The 23,573-nt window shown below is 53.7% G+C and overlaps 1 protein-coding gene across 2 annotated transcripts in view; it reads right to left on the bottom strand.

Annotated features, from left to right (window-relative positions):
* BMP1 (bone morphogenetic protein 1) overlaps nucleotides 1-22,665 on the bottom strand; it is a 40,763-nt gene extending 18,098 nt beyond the window's left edge. For both annotated transcript variants that reach the window (XM_081236694.1, XM_081236695.1), the window contains exons 1-9: nucleotides 22,492-22,665; nucleotides 15,306-15,419; nucleotides 12,347-12,511; nucleotides 12,044-12,161; nucleotides 11,563-11,741; nucleotides 10,698-10,803; nucleotides 8,832-8,956; nucleotides 8,210-8,325; nucleotides 20-122 (exon numbers count right to left, since the gene is read on the bottom strand). In XM_081236694.1, coding sequence (XP_081092820.1) covers nucleotides 20-122; nucleotides 8,210-8,325; nucleotides 8,832-8,956; nucleotides 10,698-10,803; nucleotides 11,563-11,741; nucleotides 12,044-12,161; nucleotides 12,347-12,511; nucleotides 15,306-15,419; nucleotides 22,492-22,645 — 1,180 coding nt within the window. In that variant the 5' untranslated portion in view covers nucleotides 22,646-22,665. The remainder of the gene's footprint in view (nucleotides 1-19; nucleotides 123-8,209; nucleotides 8,326-8,831; nucleotides 8,957-10,697; nucleotides 10,804-11,562; nucleotides 11,742-12,043; nucleotides 12,162-12,346; nucleotides 12,512-15,305; nucleotides 15,420-22,491) is intronic.
* Nucleotides 22,666-23,573: the final 908 nt, after the last annotated feature.

Below are 23,573 nucleotides of genomic sequence, written 5' to 3'. Positions count from 1 at the left end.
GGCAGGGCTGTGCCGGTACCTCGGAGGGGCGCCTTCCTCCAGAAGCCATCTCGGACCTCCACGTAGTCGTACCAGCACAGGCGGCTGCGGTACAGGTCCATGGACGTGAAGTTCAGGATGATCTGGGGAAGTGGGGGAGGAAGAAGGTGACACCGCTGCCCACACATCGCCCGCCGGCCTCGCCCACCAGCCCCAGGACCGCTGCCTGCCTCGTGAGGCTGTTTGCCATGGGTTATAAATAGTTAAGTGTTCCAGAAAGGAGCTCCTGGCACAGAAGTGTCCCTCGTCTCCAGCCATCTGCCAGTTCTAGTCAGCATTCTTCCCAGATACCCCAAGCCAGGCCTCACTTAAAATGCACAGCCTCGTTGAAAATATGTTTGAGACCTTGGGTCTCATTTCACTGATCTCCTTAGTAAGGAGCCGTTGCTTAGGGTTAAACAAACCCAGCTCGCTTCATGGTCAACTTAAGTAATATAAATTACAGCATCTTTAGAGGGAAGAGGTCTCCTTGGTGAGAGGAAGGGCCCAGGGAGGCATGTGGGACTGGGGGCAGGGGGCGGCCTGAACGGGAATGAAAGGTCCAGAGCGGAAGAGCAGAGGGAAGAAGGCCTGAGTTACCCATCATCACGTATTTACTGAATGCTGATTCTAGGCAGGGCTCGTGCTAACCGCTGAAGGGACTATCAGGTCTGCATGCCTCCCAAGAATGGGTTTAAGACACTCAACTATACTTCAATTAAAAAAAAAAAGGGGGCTTCCCTGGTGGCACAGTGGTTAAGAATCTGCCTGCCAATGCAGGGGACACGGGTTCGAGCCCTCATCCGGGAAGATCCCACGTGCCGCAGAGCAACTAAGCCCGTGCGTCACAACTACTCAGCCTGAGCTCTAGAGCCCACGAGCCACAACTACTGAACCTGCGTGCCGCAACTACTGAAGCCCATGCGCCTAGAGCCCGTGCTCCACAACGAGAAGCCACCGCAATGAGAAGCCTGCGCACCTCAACAAAGAGGCGCCCCCGCTCACCACAACTAGAGAAAGCCTGCACACAGCAACAAAGACCTGACGCAGCCAAAAATAAATAAATAAAGAAAAGAAAAAAAAAAAAAAAAGATATGTCCCTGTCAAGGAACTTAGGACTTAAAAGAATAAGACATATGCATGAAAAGACCACCTAGTGAAAAACTCAGATTCCAGTCATACGAGCCTGGGTTTGAATCTCGCCTCTGCATAAAATGGTACATAAAATGAATGGTGCATAAAATGAGGAAACAGCATCTCACCCTAACACAGCAATACATGGGTACAGATACTGCCTTAAGCACCTCCTTCACATAAACTTATTTCAGCCCTTGAACTCATCAAATGTTCACCTAATACTGGAGGAACGTTTGATACCTCGGTAAGTACCAAGTCTCCCCAGCAGGGGGGCATATGAACAGGTAGAGAAGCACACTTCCTAGGAGGGAAACTGCTTAGTAGTTTCCGGAGTGAGCCCTGAAGCCTGCTGTATGTTCAGAGTCCAACAAGCAGGGACTCCAGAGAATGGCACCCGCATCTGCGAGGAGTGTGCAGGGGGCATGAGAAGGCCCAAGGGGCCCACCTGTTAGGTGCTAGCTGGGTTCCCTGCTGGAGGAGAAGGGGACAAGGGTGTCCATCTCCCCTGTGGCTCACCGCAGTGTTAGAGGCAGACAGAGTGGAGGCCAGAATGAAAAAGATCCCACAGGTGCTGGCAGTTGCTGTCTGCAGCCAGTACTGCCACTGGTCAAGGAAGAGCTCCTGGCTCACGGTCACTTTAGCACTGACCCCGTCAGAATTCTTGGTGTTTTCTTTTTTTTTAATTTTAATTTTAAATTTTATTTTATTTTTACTTATTTATTTTTGGTTGCATTGGGTCTTCATTGTTGTGCGCGGGCTTTCTCTAGTTGCAGCGAGCGGGGCCTATTCTTTGTTGTGGTGCGTGGGCTTCTCTTTGCGGTGGCTTCTCTTGTTGTGGAGCATGGGCTCTAGGCATGTGGGCTTCAGTAGTTGTGGCTCGTGGGCTCTAGAGCACAGCTCAGTAGTTGCGGCACACGGGCTTAGTTGCTCCGCGACATGTGGGATCATCCTGGGGCAGGGCTCAAACCCATGTCCCCTGCATTGGCAGGTGGATTCTTAACCACTGCACCACCAGGGAAGTTCCTTCTTGGTGTTTTCAATATCCACCTGCACTATCCTTCCCATTTCCTGACCTCTGAATTCCCTAACCTCCTCTTTCACCCTCTCTCTGCCCCTTCTCAGCCAGCACACCATGCCCTCGACCTTGTTATCATCCATAATCTCAAATCCAAGGACCCCACTCTACAACCATGAGCCCCAATCTTTCCTTGCTCACTCCCTCTGTACACAGAGCTCAACGATCCTTCCGGTTCACTGCAACCTTCAATCTACTGAGCCTGTTGTACTTTCACTGCCTTTCACTCCCGTGTACTCACATTTCTTCTGACCTAGCTTGGAACCCATGGTCCATCTTTCATATTTTCTTTTGATTCACACATGAGTTTAAATATGTTTGTGTTTGGGGGGGCTTTCATTAATTTTGTTACTCTGAGATGTAATCGAGTGAGATCACGTTTTGAAAAGTGCACTACAGGGGACTTCCCTGGTGGCGCAGTGGTTAAGAATCTGCCTGCCAATGCAGGGGACACAGGTTCGATCCCTGGTCTGGGAAGATCCCACATGCCGTGGAGCAACTAAGCCCGCGTACCACAACTACTGAGACTGCGTGCTGCAACTACTGAAGCCTGTGCGCCTAGAACCTATTCTCTGCAACAAGGGAAGCCACCGCAATGAGAAGCCTGCGCACCGCAAGGAAGAGTAGCCCCCGCTCGTCGCAATTAGCAAAAGCCCACGTGCAGCAACGGAGAGCCAACACAGCCAAAAAATAAATAAAAATCTAAAAATTAAAAAAACATGAAAAGTGTACTATATTACTCCTTTTTGTTTTGGCCGCGCTGCATGGCTTACAGGATCTCAGTTCCACAACCAGGGATTGAACCCGGGCCTCGGCACTGAAAACCTGGAATCCTAACCACTAGGCTGCCAGGGAACCCCCGAAAACTGCACTATATTACTCTTTATGATGATGATTAATCATCATTGGGAGTATTATTATTATTATTATAAAAATACAAGTCCTGGCATTTTGAAAAACTGAAGTTGAAATTCTGTTCTAACTCTTGCTATAGAGCCAGTGTCTTATGACCCAATATTTTACCTTTTTAGAAAAGACCAAATATGACCACAGAGGAAGTTTGATTCACTATGGAATCCTCGGTGCATGGCACATAATAGTTGTTTAATAAATATTTCTTGAATAGAATTTTGCTTTTTGGAATCTATTCTAATACACTTGCCCAAGTGTATAAAGATTTAAGTTTCAAGGTATTTATTTTGGCAGTAATAAAAGCTTGGAAGAACTTAAATCAGCATCCATCAAGAGACCTGAGGGGATGATTAAATAATTTAAGGGCAATCAAGATGATGGGATGCCAAGCAACCACGAAAGTGATTGAGGTAGATCTATATGTGCTGACATGGAATGATGACTGTGATTTATTGTTGAGTGAAAGGCAAGTTACAGAAGGCCACCCCCACACCCCCACACTAGAAGGGTCTGGAAGGACATCCCAAGTGTTACCAATGCTTAAGTTGTCTCTGTGGAGTGGGATTTGGAGGATGATCAAGGGGAGAAAATTCACGTTTTACCTTAGGCATTCCTATATTGCTCAAAATTTTTACAACATGCATATGTTATTGTTATATCTAGCAAACAACAAAAATATCTTTCGAAGAGCTGCTGGGTGGAAGAAGGAATGCAGAGGGCCGAGTGAGGGCTCCCTGACTCCTAAACTTACACCCTTAACCCCTACTCCACGTGGCCTCCTTGGGCCTGCCAATCAATTTCACTCAGCAAGCAGCCCTGAGAACGGCAGCCACTTTCCCTTCCTCCCCGGAAACAACTGTGACTCTGTCCAGGGGGGATGGATTCAGGCCTCTGAAAAAGAAACCGTGCCCAGCCAGCAGAGCCCCACAGGGCCCACCCAAGACCTGCCACGGGCAGGAGGAAGCAGAGGCCACCTCACGTGGAAGGAAGAGACCTGGGCGAGCAGTCAGGGGCATCCTACAGGGAGGCGCAGCCACAGCTATACTGAGACCGGAGGTGTCTAATTAAGAGTTGTAACAACTTCTGTCGTGTGGAAACAGCTGTGGGCTGGTGGCAGGGGCACTGCCCTTTGCCAAGGAAAACTGGGCCAGCTCTGCCACTTCCTGGCTGGTGACTCCGGCCCATGGCTTGACTTTGTGCCTCGCTGTCTCTGTCTGAAAAATGGAGGTGACCATAAGGACTCCACTGGGGAGTCGGGGGTAAATGAGATACGGGTCCAGAGTCCCCAGGTGCACCCTGCGTGTGGCAAGTATTCCTCATGCTTGTTGGGTGCTCTCAGGGAGGAGATGGGAGAACACGCCGACCCTGGGGGACCTGTTGTCTGGCTTCAGTCAGATCTTAGGCCTCACGTAACTCCTCTGGGCCTCTGTTTCCTTATCTGTAAGATGGTAACGGTAATAGTACCAGCCTCATAGGACTTAGGGGAATCAAATTAATACATGTAAAGTTTACGACCTTGTCTGACACGGGTGCCATACATACATGTCACACATCCATATGACAGGGTATGCCACTTGATAAACATTAATTTCACTCCTGGAGTTGAATTTGCTTAGATAGTTTGATACTGGGTTCACAGGATGGTCCAGATCAGAATCCAGGAAATAGAAGGTGGCAAATGAGGTACCCGGGGAAGTTGACCGGGGCTCACTCATTTAATAGAGCAGGACCGTAGAATGATACTAGCAGCTAACATTGATTGAATTCCCACTATGTTCCAGGCAGTGCCCTAAGCACTTTATGTACATTAACTTGTTTAATCCTCGTATCAACCCCATGAGGGAGGTACTATCACCAGGCTCATTTTACAAATGGGGAAACAAAGGCACAGAGAGGGTAAGCAACTTCCCCAAGATCATACATCCAGTAAAGAGCACAGCTGGGAGTTAAACCCAGGCACTCTGGATCTTAAACTTATACCCTTAACCTCCATTCCATGTGGCCTCCCCAGGCCTACCCATCAAGTTTGCCCAATGGCTGTGCAAAGAACGAGCATCAACTTTCCCTCCGTGCTCAGAGCTCTACGCCCTTCAGTGCCTGAGAAGAGGGACTTAAGGGAGGGCCCAGCCCAGGCCTTGCAGAGGAGGGATGGGAGGGGTCATCTCTGCCCAGCTGGGGGATGGGAGGAGGCAGAATTTGGGTTGGACCTTGATGGGAATGAGGGTGGATTCGGCCAAATCCAAAAACATTTTAAGCTCTTATCTTCCTGGTTCCTCTGCAACATTTGCCTACATTTGTCTCCTTCTGAAACCACTTTCCCGCTCATAAAGGAGTTCCCTTTGTTGCTTGGGAAACACTGTAAATCCTCTTCAGGGCAGCTGCTAATTACGTGCAGTGTAAAGACTTGAGGATCCTCCAAGGAGTCCTCCAGAGCGGCTCTTTCTCCTGCCTGACATCCCTACGACTTGCACAATTGTACAAGATAAGTTTTACATATCATCACTTGCATGTCTGGCAATAAGCTGAGAACTGGTAGGCAAGTGAAAAACAACAACCTCTCAGGAGCCAAATAGATGTCAAAGTCCATCTGCTAACACACGTGGATTTATTTAAGGTTTACTGTTGAAAGAGTAGACTTTGGAGTCAGATAGTCCTAGAACTGAATGCTGGTTCCACCACTGTTACCTGAGCAAACCTGGCCAGATCTACTCCTGCACTTTAAGCCTCAATTCCCTCCACTCTCCAGTAGGGATAACAGTACCTACGTCATGAAACGGCTGTGAGGAATAATGAGATTGTGCATGTACGATGCCAATACTTTGGCACATAATTGGTAAGTAACAAAAAGTGGCCATGCCAACTTTATGATACCATCCTCTTCTGCCTCCCCAGCCTTTAAATGTTTCTGTCCCCCAGGGTTCCATCTTTGGTTCAGTTACAACTCTACAATTTCAACCAGGACCATGGGTGAGTTTTACTTTTTGCATTTCTACAATCATGCACTGGTTAATCTGGAATTTTTATCCGTAGCCCACTTCTCTCCCTGAGCTCCGGGCAGGCCTCTGAAAAAGGATGGGGAGTCTTGTGGGAGCTATGAAGGGAGCAGGTCCCAGGCAGAGAGAGGCTCCTAAGGCAAGGCCATGTGTTCTCTAGAGACTAGGGCCAGCCCATGCCAGCCCACAAAGCAAGGAAAGAAGAGGGTCCTGACCAAGTTGCCATATGCCTGCCAACTGAGCAAACCTCCTGAATGGGAAAGAAAGGGGTGCTCTACCCTACTCTGTGCTCCGTGGGGCCGCGGACTGTCTCGTGCACCTGTCCATCCCCAGGGCTGGGCCCAGCACTGGGCACCTAGTGGCCACACAAGTTGCCGAAGGGCACTTAGTTGTTGGAATGGGACAAGGCTTTGGAATACACAGAGTATTTCAATCACAGACTTTTATGTCATAATCTAGGATCTATGAGATCTTGGGGGGCAAGTTAATTTTTCCAAGTTTGTTTTCTCATATACAGAATGAGGCTAACATTAGCACCCAGCCTATAACGTTGTGCTAAAAGACATAACACAGAGATTTAACACATGCCTGGCCAATCATAGGCTCAATAATCATTAGTTGTTATTATTATTATTGTTATCTGCGGTGAGATTTCCAAAGGCTGGAGACCCTCAGCAGAGGAATGAAGGAATCCAGGGCAAGGTCACTACAAGACAGTGAAAAGGACTGCAATTTTTAACTCAGATTCAGAACAAGAAGAACAAGGAAGGGGTGGGTTCACTTTTGAGGGAAGATGGTAGAAAGTTAACCAAGGGAGATAGGGAATTACTCAGCTCTCCATAAAAGCCTGTTGTAAGTGAGGACGATCTTCAAATTATAAAAAATAAAATCAGCATCGTTTGGAAAGGAAATAGAAGCTCAATAATACAGAAGGAGAGTCAGCGAGCACCTCTTTAAATTGGCTTTTGCCTCTAGACTCAAAAATGACATCAGAGGACATTCAAATAACTTGCAGATGTGAGCAGTGTCTGTAATCTTGAGAACTCAGAACAAAATCTTTCCCAGTTTTCAAAAGGGGTTTGTATGCATGCGTGCATGCACATGCGTGTGTTGGGAAGGGGGTTTAGAGTGAATTCTGGGAATTGCAAACCACTGAGTTCAACGGTGATCCCCAATTAAACAGATGGTCTATAACCATTTAGAAAAGAAACACTTGACTACTTTGGGGTTCACTTGAAACAAGGTACATCAGACAAATCTCACTTCCTTTTTAAAGGGGGATTTACCAACTGGTGAAACTGGTGGATTTGTTTTGGTAAGGCAATTCATCCATGTATTCGGCATTTATTAATCACTTCCTGTGCCAGAGACATCAAGATGACAAAGGCCTGGTCTCAGAAGCAGCTCATATGGTGGTTGGTCAAAAAGGTGGTGACCAGTGGCTGGCTGGTAATGACATTTAGCATAGTCATAGCTAGTGGAATAGTTTTGCCTGAAGCCTGCAGATTACTGGGTCAATGTCAATTCAGAGGGAGATCTTGGATCTGCTTTAATTCATGTCCTGTTCAATATTTTGAGCAAAGGCCAGGTTCGGAACACCCAGAAGACATGCTTATCAAATGAGCTCATGGCAGAGTGAGGACGGCTACCTGCTGGACGGTGGAATTCTGATTCAAAATGCTGTTGGAATGAGCAATGTGACCGGTAATAAAATCTAACCCAGCTCAAGGCTGCACTAGGACATTAAGAAGCAAGTTCCAATCAAGGGAAATAAAGCCTTACAGCTGACTCCTGGGAGCAATAAAAATATGAAGGACATGGAAGGTCCAGGGGTGGGTGAGAGGTCCAGACGCCACATGAAAAGCCCGTGAATGGATCTGAGAAGCACTTAGAAAAATGTCTGGCACATACTAAATGCTCTTCACAAGTTAGCATTTATATACAACTATTAGTAGAAGCCTCTCATCATCCCGCAGGGTGAATGAGTTTACATTCCCCAGGGAGGTCACTCACAGCCACATGGACTAAGCTCTCCTACTCAGGGGTCCTGGCAGAGGAGAGGATGCTCAGTTACCTTCTCCCCAGGTGTGACTGAGATGCGCCATACGCAGTGCATGTGGGCGGAGTAGCCGTTGGGGTACTCGGGAGAGGAGAAGTTGCCCGTGCTATCTTGCAGGGTCTCTCCGCAAGCTGTCAAGGAAAGGAAATGACTGGGTTGCTGGCTGCACGTGCCCAATCCCCCCAACTTTCTGGCTTCCCTGCCCTGAGCCCTGGCATCCTTTGGGGGAGAGGAGAGAGTCTGGGATGGCCCTGTCCCATTAAGATCCATCCCTTCTCCTTTCCGTTCTACCTAGTGCTGCAGGATGCCCTGTTGTCAAGGCAACATGGGTTCCAGAGTTAAGGTCAAGCTCCTTGGGGGGCCTCACTCCATCTCACTCCCTGAGAATCGCTCTGCACCCCCCATTTTCTGCTCCTACTGTCCCTCACTCTCACCCTCAGAAGATGGGTGGCTCGGCATCTCCCCACCTGATCCAAGCCCCACTTTGGGTCTGTAACTTGAACACCCCCCCTCCCTGGGTGCCCCGTCCCCCGACACCAGGCAGCCTCAGCCTTTTCTAAGTCTCACAGCCTCAACCTTCTTGGCCCCAGGGCCTGCCCTCCACCCCATCCTGGCCTGTCCCCACCCCTGCCCCGACCTGGGCACTTGTAGAGCTTGCGGGCCTGGGCAATGTCCCCCTTGCTGAGCCGGGTCCTCTGGCCGATGGGAGGCTTCACCCCATTCACCTCGTACTTGGGAACAATGGTGTCCAGGAAGATGCCCCTGAGGAGGAGAAGCCCAGCCTGGGTGAGAGTCCGATGGGAAGGAGGGCGGCTGGCCTGCGTGCACCGGAGGTCACGACCCCGCAAGAGCCCAGACATTCCTCAGCAGGGTCAGGGACGGGTGGAGACATCTCACCCTGTCATTACACTGCCCACTGACCAGCAGCCACCCTGCTCCGTGGCAGCCATACCACAGGGCCTGGGGGAGCCCCAGGAACGCTTTGGGAGGTCGGGGACATGGACCTAGGAGGCCCTGGGGACCCACCGGTGCTCCGGCTCAGTCTGGCCCAACTCCCAGCCCCGGGAGAGCTCCAGACCTCTAGTCAGTCATGTCTCAGCCCTGCCCGGCCCTGCTTCTGAGGCCCCCTGTGCTGATTCAGCCCTGACTGCACCTCTCCCAGGACTACCCAGGGCCAATACTTCGCCCTGCTGGCACGGGTTACTCCTGATGTCACGTGGGACAAGGCCAAAGGGCAGGCTCCACCGTGGCCAGACCAGACCCCAGGGACAGCCCCGCTAGCTCCTGATCCATCAGTGTCCCCTGTCCCCTCTGTTCCTGCCTGCTAGGTCCTGGATGTTTCCATCTGGGAGGAGCAGGAGGAAGCGGGAGCAGGCGTCGCTCCACCTCCCCAGGGCCCCTGACTCACACCCAGCCGGGGAGGACTCAGCAGGAGGTGGGGTGGGATGTGGTGGGAAATGTACAGGGGGTGGTCTGTGGGTGCGGCAGGTGGGATGACCTCACCACCCTTCCTTGGTCTCTGTTCCCTCAGGTCTGGAGGCAGGAAGAGTGGGTCTAGAAGGAGTGTCTGAGGAGAGGGGGAGGGCCAGGGTCTGGGAGAGCAGAGACAGAGGATGACGACAGAGCCAGGCACGGGAAAGGCCAGGAGGGGGTGCGAGCTGGGGTGCAGGGGGCTGGGGGGAGGCTGAGGAGGAGGAGGGGCTGTTTCCCACACTCTGCTAAGGAGAAGCTGGGACGGGGAGGCTGGGCCACTACTTCTGGGAGCTCTGGCTGTGATTTCTGGGAACCTAGGCCCAGGATAAAGAGTAGGCGTAGGGGGCTTCCCTGGTGGCGCAGTGGTTGAGAGTCCGCCTGCCGATGCAGGGGACACGGGTTTGTGCCCCGGTCCGGGAGGATCCCACATGCCGCGGAGCGGCTGGGCCCGTGAGCCATGGCCGCTGAGCCTGCGCGTCCGGAGCCTGTGCTCCGCAACGGGAGAGGCCACAGCAGTGAGAGGCCCACGTACCGCAAAAAAAAAAAAAAAAAAAAAAGAGTAGGTGTATACGTGCTCGTGAGCTGGGGAGCGGGGCTGGTCCAGGGCAGAAGCCAGACTTTGTGTCAATCAGCCAATTACGAAAAGGCAGACCCATCATGCCCCCTTTGGCTGAGGGTTGAGGGGAAAAGCTCAGCTCCTTCGGGCGGATACGGTTCCGGGGCCACAGCACACCACGCGGCTGCACAGCAGCTGGGTTTCAGCCTCCGGGGCCAGGTGTGCCCAGTACTAGGTGAAGAACCCAGGCTCTGTGAGTCCCGGCCCTGCCATGGACCCACCGTGGAAGAGAACAGCAGGGCGGGCAGCACCCATGGGTCCTCTGCTCGGGGGCGCAGCCACCCAGAGGCCCACCCTTGTCCTCGCCAACGCCCCCAGCAGGGCAGGCTAGTGCGAAGCGGGAGGCCTCCGGAGGGCGGGGTGGGGCGGGGCGGGGCGGGGCTGCCCCGGAAGAGGCGGGGCCCCGTCGCTCACCTGGAGAATGTGTTCCGGGCATAATGCATGATACTGTCAAAATCATAGGTCTCCCCCAGGGATTCCACCTCCTGGACCTCCATCTTCAGGAAGTTATACTCCTGCCCTGCGAAGACCAGGAAAAGGGTGTGGGGAGGTGGGAGCGGGCGGGTCTGTGCGGGATGCAGTGCTACCTTTTCAGGGTGGGGAACGGGGTCCTCCTCCCTGCACTTGAGAGGTGCCCCCCCTACCCGAGGGTCTGGGCAGCTGCCAAGGGAAGCCTGGGGGAGGGGCGGGTCTCTAGAAGAGTCTGTCCAGCAGGGCGGTGGGGGGTGGGGTTGAGGACTTGCTGGAGGGAAGGCTCAAGGGAAGATGGGAAGGAGGTGCCCATTTCTAGATAGAACCACAGGGAGATGAGAGCGGTGAAGAGTGGAGGAGGCCTGGGGAGAAAGGGAGGAAGCAGGAAGGGAGGGAAGAAAGAGAGCACAGTGGGGAGAAAGGAGAGAGGAAAAACCCCTTAGAGGACAGCATAGGCCAAGAGCGGGAGACTGGGGAAAAGTGAAGAGAAAGGCTGAGGCAGCGTGGGGGATGGGCCCACCCCTTCCCACCCGCCACCCTAAAGGCCAGGGGGGTTCTGGCTGCTCCAGACAGCCCCTGTGTGCAGGACCTGGCCATGGCCTGGCCCCCCATCTGAAAACTGATCTGCAGTCCCTGAGCTGCTACTGACAGGGAGGAGATGCTGCAGGGGAAGGGTCTGGACCCCAGGCAGGGTCTGTGACTACCCAGCTGGCTGGGACTATAATGCTGAGTTGACCAAAGGCGATGGCTTGAGGGAGCAGCTCCCACCCTGACCAGGAGCCCTGGAGGGGCAGGTAGAGGCGCGTACCTGGCTGGATGTTCTCGCGCACGATGGAGACGTGGCGGTCTCGGTCGGGCCGCGTGTGTTCGTGCCAGAAGCCGATGACATGACCCAGTTCATGGACCACGATGCCGAACTTGTCACAGTTCTTGCCGATGGAGATGGCCTGGGGGCCCCCACCACGGCGGCCCACGTAGGAGCAGCACCTGGAGGGCGGGGCCAGCTCAGGGGGGCGGTCCCGAGCTGGGGGAGTGCATCCACTCAGGGGTCGGGTGTGGCTGCCAGGGGGGCCAGGGAGCGGAGGGGTTGGGGAGGGACCCGAGTGCGGGATGCCCGGACTGTGTGCTGGGGTCGGAGCCACATCCGGGGCAGCTCCTGGGGAGATGCCCCATGGCGGGAGGGGACAGATGACGCAGGGCCGTGCCCAGATGGGACAGCTGCAGTGCTCGGGACAGAACATGGGTTGGGGTGATGGCCGAGGGTACAGTGCCCAGGGGCCCCTGCTCACCCGCAGGGTCGATAGGTGAACACAATATAGCTGTCCTCGTCTGTGCGCTCCAGGAAGGTGACACAGGTGTGCTTCTCCCAGTGCCTCATGGCCTGCCGGAAGACTGCCCTCTGGCTGCCTGCCAGGACCAGGGAGGCCAGGCTGTCACGGTTGTCCAGGTGGGCCCACTTCCACCCATTGCTAAAGAGTCAGCCGTTCACTGGACAGGCAGAAGGCACCACTCACGCCATCATGCACGACGGGGCTATCCTGAGGCCAGGCCAGGGTGCAGGCTGCTCCCCACACGCCCGATATCATGCTCACCAGTGAAGTTTCCCCCGATGACAAAGGGGATGACCCCATCGGGCCACACGCGCTCTGGTCTAGACGTTGCTGCCCTCCGGCTCCGGGACCTGCTTCTCCATCTCCCGTGACTTTTCCTCTGCGGCTGCCCACTAGTACTCTGACAGTTGAGGGTGGAAGAGTTTCCTGAAATTGAAAGAAGGCGGCATTTGGTAGCAAGGGAATGAAGAGCAAGAGGAAGCAAGTTACAACCGATCCTCATTATCTAGGGATTCCGTATTTGCCCACTCAGTAAAAGTTCTTTGTAACCCCCAAATCAATACCTTCAGCTCTTTCATGGTCACTTGCTGTCATGCACAGAGCAGTGAAAAATTTAAGTCACCCAACAGGCATGATCCCAGCTGAGCCTGAACAAGGCGACAGGCTGCCTTCTTGTTTCAGCTTATACTGTAAATATCTTTTTCACGATCTATTTAGTGCAACATTTTTTGCATTTTGTGCTTTTTCTTGGTGAGTTTGCTGTTTAAAATGACCCTCCCCTTACCCCCCTGTAGTGCTGAAGGGCTGTCCAGTGTTCCCAAGTGCAAGAGGGCTGGGATGTACCTTATGGAGAAAATACCTGGGTTAGAGAAGCTTTGTTCAGGCATGAGTTACAGTGCTGTTGGCCATGCGTTCAACGTTAATGAATCAATGCTATATTAATTAAGGTGTCTTTAAATAGAAACACACATAAGACTGGGTTACGTATTAATGAGTTGATGAAAATGTGACCAGAGGCTTGCAGGAACCTAACCCTCTATTTCTCCTAGGAGTAATGGCTCAGAATTTGCTAATTCAGTGTTCGCAGTGACTTTATGGAATAACTGTAAGGTTATTCTATAACTCTATTCATGAGTACCATGAACAGAGAGAACTGACTGTCAGTGAAAAAGACAACAGCGGTGTACTCGTTTCCCCAGACCTGCAGGGGACCTGAGACGAGGCAACAGTCCCATCTCAGCCAATCAACCTTCATATTTATGGAGCATACAGAGCTTGATGTCCTCTTTAAGTATTCCCAAGTACATGTCCTCATTTGACACAGTAGCTCTCTGGATGGACTGGGCAAGTGTCGCTATCTACGTTTGACAGATGAGGAAACTAAAGCCCAAGATTTGCGCAAAGTCAGATGGTGGGTTAGTAGCAAGTCCAAGTTATCCAATCTCCTTTCTGCTTTCCTCTTGTCCCATGTCTACTAGTCCCCACTAAGGTCAAGTAAGCCTTGCTAGTTACCAGGCTACCAGGTCACCATCCAATGCCAGCTGCTCTCTGGGGTAGTTTGACCTTTACTCCATGGCCTGCCCATGCCAGGATCCTCCCTCCTGCCAGATAGGACAACTGCCTGGCACCACCAGAGTGTGCCCAGAACAGGTCCCAGGTGAGAATCCCCCACCTGGGCAATGGGAGGGTTACCTGTGAGCAGGACCACGTTCCAGAGCGGTGAGAAGGCTGGACAGAACCCGGACAGCCCAGGCCCTCAACCCTCCCATTCCCTCACACATGCACAAGTGCCAGGCTCGTTGGGGTGGGGGTGGGGGGGTCCTTGGACCCACCCCTGACCCTGAAGAGCTTTGAGTCCAGCTGGGGAGAGAGACATATAAACACATCATTGCAATGTGGTGCGACTTATGAGATGCTAACCGTGTAAGCCCAGAGGAAAGAGCACAGAAAATGGTGGCATGGTCAGGACTCAGGGACGATCGGGGAAGATTTCACAAGAGAAGCTCTTGAGATGGGCTTTAAAGGATGCGTAGAGTCTTGCAAAATGGGAGCAGGAGAGGAAGCCAGGAGGGACTGAGATGTGCAGCGAAGAGCCTGGGATTTGGAGTGAGAAGGCTTGGGCTCCTGTCCCAGTTTTGCCACTGACTAGCTTTGGGACCTTGAGCATGTCACGTTACCTCCGTGACTCTTAGTTTCTGTACAGATGGTCTCTGACTTAGGATGGTTCTACTTACAACGTTTTGATAGTACGAAAGTGATAACACACTCAGTAGAAACCGTACTTCGAATTTTGAATTTCCTGGGCTAGTGAGAGGCAGTGTGATCCTCTCTTGAGATGCTGGGCAGTGGCAGCGAGCCGCAGCTCCCCGCCAGCCACACCATCACGACGGGAAACAGCCCGTACTCTTACAACCATTCTGTACCCAGACCACCATTCTGTTTTTTGCTTTTGGGACAGTACTCAATAATTACGTGAGGGATTCATCATTTTATTATAAAATGGGCTTTTGTGTCAGAAGATTTTGCCCAACAGTAGGCTAGTGTAAGTGTTCTGAGCACCTTTAAGGTAGCCTGGGCTGAGCTATGATGTTCAGTAGATTAGGTGTATTAAACTCTTTTTTTTTTTGCAGTACACGGGCCTCTCACTGTTGTGGCCTCTCCCGTTGCGGAGCACAGGCTCCAGATGCGCAGGCCCAGCGGCCATGGCTCACGGTCCCAGCCGCTCCGCAGCATGTGGGATCTTCCCGGACCGGGGCACGAACCCGGGTCCCCTGCATCGGCAGGCAGACTCTCAACCACTGCGCCACCAGGGAAGCCCCCCCAAATGCATTTTTGACTTAAGATACTTTCAGCTTATGCTGGGTTTATCAGGATGTAACACCATCATAAGTTGAGGAAGATCTGTGTCAGTAAAGTGGGAGTTGTCCTGACCTACCTGTGAAGGTGTTTGGGGACAGTCAAGTTAGACCATGCTTTTGAAAGTACTTTGTAAACTGTAAGCAAAAAACAATGTGGGTGCTTAGCTTCTGGGTATGTCTACACTTGCCACTGCTCTGGGGAAGGGATAAAGATATCCCAAGGGAAGACAAGCCCTTATGCTGGGTTGAAGCTCATGGCCTCTGTCCTGGGAGGGCCTGGCTGGGAACCGGGAGGTTCCTTGTTTTTCCAATTCTGGAACCCATCTCTGGGACAGAGAGGGGCCAGCCCGTACTGGGTGTACCTGCAGCTTTGATGGAAGACCTGCTGGTTGCACGCTGTCTGAGATCCGCAGCCTGCTGCACCTGGAAGGCCCTCAAGTCCTCCTCATCAAGGGCGATGTCCCCAAGGAAGGCAGCTGGAGAGAGAAGAGGCCGGGGCGAGTCAGTCCCCCAACCCAGCACTGAAAGCCCAGCCCTGTGGGCACAGCCCCTGGCCCCAGCAACTGTAATCCTCAAGTGCCCTCTGACGAAGGGGAAGGGACATGGGGGCTTTGAGGATCTCTAGGGAGACTCATGATCATTTTTCAGTTGGAATCTCAGCAAAGCGGATGCCCACCCCCACCAGACTGTTAGCTACTGAAAGCCACAGTCGTGTCATTTATTCCAACATTCTTTAGCAAATGCTTAGTAAGCACCTACTGTGGGCCGGCACTACTCCAGTGATTAGCAAGACAGAAGAGGTCCCTGCTCGCAGGAAACTGACCTTCAAAGAAACACAAGTAAACAAATACAGAGCTCGAGAATTCCAGGAAGGGATGGGTGCTACCAAGAAAATAAAAGGGGATGAGAGGACTGAGTGTCTACTTCGGGGGCCATAACCTTAGCATTGTGCTGAGCATATGGAATTCACTTAACAAATGCCATTTCGATTACATTGAGGGGAGCGTATACTGAAGGGAGCCAGGACACCTGATGGGCTTGGAGGAAAAGGTTTAATAGTTCTCAAGTGATTCATATTCTGAGTCTCAGAGTCCCCTCTCTGGAGGAAGAAAGGCCTGGGGGAAAAGAACCCCCCTAATGGGACATTTTGATTTCTGGAGCTGCGGGGTGAGGTTTCCAGAGGGATGGGTTAAACAGTCTGTCTGCTTTTTGAGAAACAGAGGCCCTGGAGCTGAGCGCTTTGGAAGGAGCTCAGATGCAAGCTTCATGCTGGGCTGCTGTGGGGGAGGTGAGAGGCTGGGCTGGAGGTGGAGCAGAGAGCAGCCTCCCCCCAGCTCCACCCACAGTGACATCTGCTTCTCATCCCAAGAGCTACACAGGCCTGGTGGGCAGCGTTACACAAATTGTTTTAACCTTGAGGCCTTGCACACAGGTTTCTCCTCCCCAGATGGCCCACTGGGTGGACAGACACACACACACACACACACACACACACACACACACAGTCCTACTCATCAACACAGAATCAGACACATGGGCCAGTGTTCCTCCAGACACACGGTGACATCCACAGCCATGCCATCAAAAACAGAGCTATAAAAGTCACAGAGACAACCCTGCACACACAAGCAGCACCCATACCACCCCTTCTGGTGGGAGGCACTCAATAACGTTTGTTCAAGTGAAGGATCACGTCGATATTCTTTGGGCTTGCAAACACGTGCCCCAGACACACACTCTTCTACAGATGTGACCTGGAGCTGGATGGGCAGAATGCGGGAGTGACTTTAGCAGTTATCTAGGCCAACTTTCCATTTTACAGATGTGGAAACTGAAGCCCAGAAGGGCAATGATTTAACTGAGACCATGTTGCTAGTCACTACAAAGCCTGGGTTTATAACTCACGCCTCCTGATTCCCAGTCCAGTGCTCACTGCACTGAAGTTCACCATCTTGCAGAACCCATATTCTAAATACTCACTCAGACACACAAATCCACCAAAAAATACACACATCACAGACAGTCCTAAAACACACATGCAGAAGCTCCAACACACACAAACCCAACTGCAGGTTCCAAGCCCATTAAGCCAGTAATAGTAGCAATAATGACACCTTATGTAAATGTCTGTTGAAATTTATGTGGTGCTTTCCAGTTGACAAAGTGCTTTCATATTAATGAATTCATTAATCCTGGCCCACCAGGGACATGCCCATTAAGCCAAGCTCCACCCATACACTTGCCTAGGAGTGTCCCATTACAAACTCTTGGAGAGATAAGATAGTGGCTAGATTCGAGCCCACCTCCCTGACTTGAGGATCAAAACACTTGGATGTGAGTGGGGAAATGACTTGGCCAAGGTCACCAGCTGGTAGGTGGCCCAGAAGTTCTTCCTCCACACGAGAAAGATTCTCTTATTGAAAACATCACCCTTGGCGGCCTTGGCTCAGCAACTGATGGGATAGGCGCTTCTCAGCTGACATGGAAGGGTGGCCTTAGCAAGGATATGGGATGGTAGGTACACCCCACGGAGGTGGTGGCGGGTCCTACGTGCCAGTGTTCATACGGGCATTCATGTCCCACGTGAATGCCCTCACACCTCTGCTCACTTTGCACCTTTGCACAGACGCTGCACCGCCAGGCTCACACAGCCACACCCGCAGACATCACCAAGTACACGTGTGGCTGGACATTTAGACTCATCTTCGGACATAGCTGCAAACAGCAAGGTCTTTGGAGTCAGACAGACCTGTCTTTGAATCCCAGCTTGACTACTTCTCACTGACAAGTCATATGAACTCTTCTAAACCTCAATTTTCTCCTATATAAAAAAGGACCAAATAAAACAATCTGTCTCCCAGGATTACTGCATGAAATAAGGCATGTAAATGAAGCATCTAGCACAAAGCCTGGAGCATAGTAAGAAGCCATGGAATGGCCACTGTTAATATCGCCCCAATAGTAGCCCTATAATATCAAGTTCAGCTCTCTACTTTCAAGGGCATAGAGTTTTCACCCACACTGGCCTCCTGGCTGAGTGAAGTCCCCAGGTGCTCAGAAGCAGAACCTTAAATTCCAAGTACAGAGGCCACAGAACTGTGTTGGCCTGTGGGACCAAGGCGGTGTGCAGGGCAGGGTGAGCGGAAGGCGGGACACGCTCTGGGCTAGCCTAGACGTGGAGCTCACTGCCAGCAGTGCCCTGTGGTGGGAATGTCATGACTGAAGAATGCGTGGGAACTGAGGGGGGAGGGGAGAGATGGGGGTTGGGCAGGAGAGCCTGATGGCCAGGAGCTGGGCCTGAAAGCCCTGTCCATTTGGGATGCCCTCCGGGGAAGCTAGGGAATCTGGATCCTGGAGAGTCCAGGATGCCCCTCCTTACCAGGAAGGAAGCCCTGGGTCAGGGTCAAGGTTAGGATAGTAGTTGTTTTCAACACAGGATCAAAAGTTTTTGTTTTGTTTTCCAGCTGTAAACCAGCCAGGAGCACTTATGGCTGCTCCACAGCCAGTCGTTCCCCCCGCCACCCCCGCCATACACACACACACACACACACACACACACAAACACCCGACCCCCAGCAGGAGAGGAAAGAAGAGAGTAAGCATCGCACCCTTCAGGTCGGCCTCCTCACTGCAGTCTCCTCCCCTTTTAGGGGGAGGGAGAGGAGCCTGGCTGGTGCGACGGGAGGCCCAAAGCCATGTGTACCAGGCATACTACGCATGTCCCATTACACAGATGCAAGCTTCTTGCTGGGGGAGGACATGCGTAAGCTCCTGCAAGTGTTTGCGTGTACTTAATCACAGGTGTACATTTACACACAGGTGCACATTTGCACATGCACTTACATGTACTCAGGGGTACCAACGTGCACAGTTGAACAGACTTGCCCATAAAGCAGGGGCACACCCACAAATGTGCAAAAAACACACTCCTGACTACTTCCCTGTGCAAGCCCTAGTGTTTTCAAACACACAAAGAACTACACATGCATACCCCATTTCACAGGCTACACCCCCAGAAGGAGAAGGGCACCTTTAGAAATGGAGAGGGGAGAGGAGAGAGAGAGAGATTAGCCGATTCCCCAGGCTATCCTCAGGAGGTAAGCTTCAGTGGCCTGAGGAGTGATACATTCGACTGCCTCCCCTCCCCCAATATCTTCTCCCAAAAACCCCTGGAGAAACTAAAATTTTTGAGTTCCTTCTTCTGGGCGAGTCCCATCGGTCCTCCTCCATCTGGAGCCCAGGGAGATTGGGAAGACTTTTCCTGCTCCCTTGGGGCACCTAAAAGAGAAGGTGACTCATGGAGCAGGGGTATAGGTGGGTGGGTGACTCATTCAGCGTGTCTGGAGGGGGAATGTGGTCTGGCAAGAGAAGGAATTGTTTCTCAACCTCTGGAGCTGATAACCTACTCCTCTGAGGCCCCCTGAAGTCCAAACCTGGGCTACAAAGCCCCTGGGATGAGGATGCTGACAAGGGCTGGTGAGCTACTGGCCCACCTCACCTCCCCAAAGCAGACCTCTGAGCTGCCAGGTGAGGCTGAAGTAAGGTGTTTGCTGGCTCAGGAGAAGCCCTGTGGGCTTCTCTGCTGATGGGAGCAGCTGTGTCCCAATTCCTGCCTCTAAGGTCCCTCCCAGAGTCCTGAGTCATCTGGGGCAGCCAAATGGAACTGGGAATCTTAGGGAAGGATTCCCTTGATGGTTTGGCATCCCAACGTACAGGAAATCAGGGCTGACTCGCAATCTCCCTGGGAGAGAGAGAGGGCTTGGTGGAACCAGCTCTGAGCACACACAGGCCAGCCTGGCTTCCTGCCCATTGTTCTGGTCTTGCCCAGAAGATCCAGGCACCTCTCCAGGGTATCAAGGGTCTTAATTTTGTCCTTACTGCAACAGTAAACCATCACTCTGATGGTAACAGCAAGAGGTGACCTCAAATGAAGAGGCCCCGCTCTCCTGAGAGATCACAGGTGAGCCAGGGAGTCAATGGGGCTTTCATTCTTGGTCCTCGACGTGCAAGGAGGAGGAGAGGAAAAGGAGAGAGCTGGAGAGCATCAAGTGGGTAGAGGGAGCAGGAACAGCCAGGTGCATCCAAAGGAAGTAAAGCCAGACACGCCTGCCACTGCCACCTCCCGCATCTGGAGGGCAGGGCTCAGAGGGGGCAAGAGGTGAAGGCAGGAGAGGTTAACACAAACAGAGGAAAGAGCCTGGGGACCTGAGGCCTGAGGGTGTCGGTGTGGGGTCTTAGGAGTCAGGCCGGAGGGAGGCAGGGCTGCACCAGTCACACCCAGGAGGGAAGCCTGGTCTGACCCTGACTCTTGGCCTTGTCAGGCCCTCCTGGCCACCCTCAGGCCTGGCCCAGCTCCCCACGAGCCCCACGAGCTGGAGAACTTTCTCCAGAGTCCTCATTTGCAGTTCCAGCTCAGCGAGCCCCTCCCTTCCATGAAATCTGAGACTGGGGATATCCCTCCAATTTCCAACCCTAGTGAAATACATCAGATTGGCTTCCTACCTATTCTTTAAGACCTTGCCCAGCCCTCCTTCTCCACGAAGACCTCCCCAAACTTCCCAGCTTACTGTAATCACTGTTTCTCTGCCACCACCACCCAGGGCTGCAGAGGGGCAAGAGACTCCTTGAGCCTTTCGGGCTTTCCCTCTTTGGTTTGCGCAGTTGGTTATGTCCACGTGTGTTTTGCGCCCCTTTTGGACTGTAAGCTCCTTGAGGGCAGGGGGCATGACTTATAATTCTCTGTATCTCCCACAACATCAAGGCCAGGGCCTGGCACCTCTTAGGCATTTAGTAAATGTAGACCAGTTGAATGAGTAAGTGACACCAGGATGGGGTTAGGGAGACACTCCCTTCTCCTGAAAACCAAGCCTATTCCCTCAGAAAAAAAATGAAGTCAGAGCACGAGGCACAGAAAACAGGGGGTAGGCCACTAACATTTATTTAGTGCTTACTGAGTGTTACGCTCTCATATGCATTTTATATATGTTCTCACATTTAATCCTTACCACCAGCTCTACGGAGAATCGGAGAATCATATTATCAGTTCCATTTTACAGGTGAGAAAAGCAAAGTTCAGAGATGATAATTACCATTCCCAAGATACTACAGCTAATGAGTTATGGGTCCAGGATTGACAGCTAGGTCTGCCTGCCTCCAAAGCCCACACTCTGTCCACTTAGCCTCATGTCCACCCCAAGCCCAGCGAGAAAGACGGAGGCTAATGTCTGGTTTGCTCACAGCCCAGCAGGGGAGGAGGAGGAAGGGCTGAGGGACTGGCTTTTCCTCCTCGCACGGGAAGGACTCTTATTCCTCCAGTTTGCTCTGATCCATCACCCAAAGAGGGGTCCCCCGGGTCAGGACCAGGGCAACCTGCCCCCCAACACCTCATGCTCCACACAGGCACTTCTAGAACTCCAGGCACTGTGCCACTGCCCTGGCTCTGGCTATTTGGAGACAGTCTGAAGTCAGAGGCAGGAAGTCGAGGAAAGGTTCTGGTATCTTATGCCCTGTGTGTTCTCTTGTCCCAGGCAGCCTGTTCAGGGTCATCCGATCAGGCAAACGGCTGGAGTGCATGACCATCTGGTCACTCTGTGTGGCGGGGCGGCGGGGGTGGGGGGGAATCCCTCTGGGCCCAGGAGGAGTGAAAGGGTTACACGGGGTCTTCATGGACAAAGAACACACACACACACACACACACACTCACTCTCTCTCTCTCTCTCTCTCTCTCTCTCCACCCCCCCCCCGGGGCCCTGACCTGGGCTAATTAGCCTCCAGTGTCTGTGGGACAGAGAGGACTGATATACAGTATCTGAGTTCTCTGTTTTTCCCCTTTCGACCCCACTTGGCCTCAGTAGGGTCCTCTGGCACACGGGCAGAAGTTAAGTCCCTGTCCTGGGCTGGCTTCTCTGACTTTGACAGCTGTCTCCGAGGTCAGAAACCTGCTGCCGCTGTGGGGATCATGGGATTCCCAGTGGGTATGATCTCAGAGGATCCCTTGAAAAACTTTCTTCTTCCACTTGCTGGGTGGGGGCCTCAGGAGACCTGCTCCTTGGAGATATAGGCCTCCCTGAACCCAGCGGGACAGACGTGCAGCCCCAGGGCAGCCTAGACAGACAGGCTGGAAAACACCAGTGTGCTGGAGCCCGGGATGGGGGAGAAGGGAAAAGTGCACGCGCACACACACACACACACACACACAGAGGAGTTTGGCCGGAAAAGTTTCCAGTAGAAGGAAAAGCCTCCTTGGCAGCAGGTTTCTCCTGGGACCCGGGCAGGAATCCTCTGGGAGAGACCAGAGACAGCCACGGCAGCTCCCACCAACAGCAGCAAAACTTCAGTCCCTAAAAGTCCCCCAAACTTCCCCCTCCCTCTCTCCCTCTTTCTTTTGTTCCCCACTGCATTGCCAACCAGGCAGCTCCCGGCTTCCCACACCGGACTGTCCTCCCCCAACCCCGAACCCTCAGCAGCCCGCGCCTCCCTCCCAGCCCCGGCCCGCCCGCGCCCGGCCCAGGCGCCCCGGCACCGGCCGGTGGGGTGGGGGGCGCCTACCCGCCTTGCAGGGGTCTTTGTAGTTGAGGGGCTCCGCGTCGTCCTCCTCCCCCAGGTCATAGGTGTAGTCGGCTAAGTCGAGCTGCCGGCCCGGGCGCGCGAGCAGCAGCAGCCAGAGCAGCAGCGGCAGCGGCGGGCGGGCCACGCCGGGCATGCTGGCGGGCGCGGCGGCGGCGGACGCGGTGGCGGCGGCGGACGCGGTGGCGGCGGCGGACGCGGTGGCGGCGGCGGACGCGGTGGCGGCGGCGGACGCGGTGGCGGCGGCGGACGCGGTGGCGGCGGCGGCGGGTCGCGCCCGGACGCGGGAGCGGACGAGAGGGGAAGCGGAGGACTGGCGGCGAGGGGAGGGCGCTCCCGGCCGCCCGCTCTCCCCCCGCGCTCTCCCTACCTCTTCCCCTTCCCTCTCCTCGCCCTCCCTCCTTCCTGTCTCCCGCCCCCTCTCCGGCCCGGCTTCTCCGCTCTCCCTTCCCTTCTTTCCGTCTCTTTCCTTCTCTCCCTCCCTCCCTCTCCCCCTCTTTAGGGAAATGAGCTCGCTGGAGGGCGGGTTTTCGCCTGGAGCTCGGCCCCCCTCGGGGCCGGGACCGTGCTCGGCCGGGCCGGGACGTGCGCCAGCCGGAGGCGGGGAGGGTGTAGAGCCGGCCGGCCGGGAGGGGGCTCGGGAGGCTCGGGGCGCGGGGCGGCGGGGCCGGGGAGGGGGCGCCGGGCGCCGGGCCCCGGGGTGTCCGGCCCGGCGCCCCTCCCGGGCCGCGGAACACGCCGTCGGGTCAATCGTGCCGCCTCCGCCTCGCTCCGTCCCCCGATTTTGGGCCGTGTTTCCCCGCCTGCGGCTCTCGCTCTGCCTTTCTCGGACCCTCGCGCTCTCCCATCTCGGTCCCTGTCCCTCTAGTTCTGTCCTTCTGTCTCTCGCCGTCTCCGTCTCGCTCCCTCCCTCGAGAGAGGCCACTGGAGGGCGCCTGAAGCCCGCGGATTGCTCCCCAGTCCCCTCGCCTCATCACCCTGGGACCGGGGGAGAATGGGAAAGCCCGCTTGGCGTGCCCAAGGCCCTAGCCTTCCCCTGGCTGGCCCCCACCAAGAGCGGGACT

This window comes from Mesoplodon bidens (assembly GCF_964165515.1).
Source record: "Mesoplodon bidens genome assembly, chromosome: 6".
NCBI classification, from domain to species: Eukaryota; Metazoa; Chordata; class Mammalia; order Artiodactyla; family Ziphiidae; genus Mesoplodon; species Mesoplodon bidens.
The sequence above is the reverse complement of the archived record's forward strand: the minus strand, read 5'-3'. Positions and strand labels throughout refer to the sequence as shown.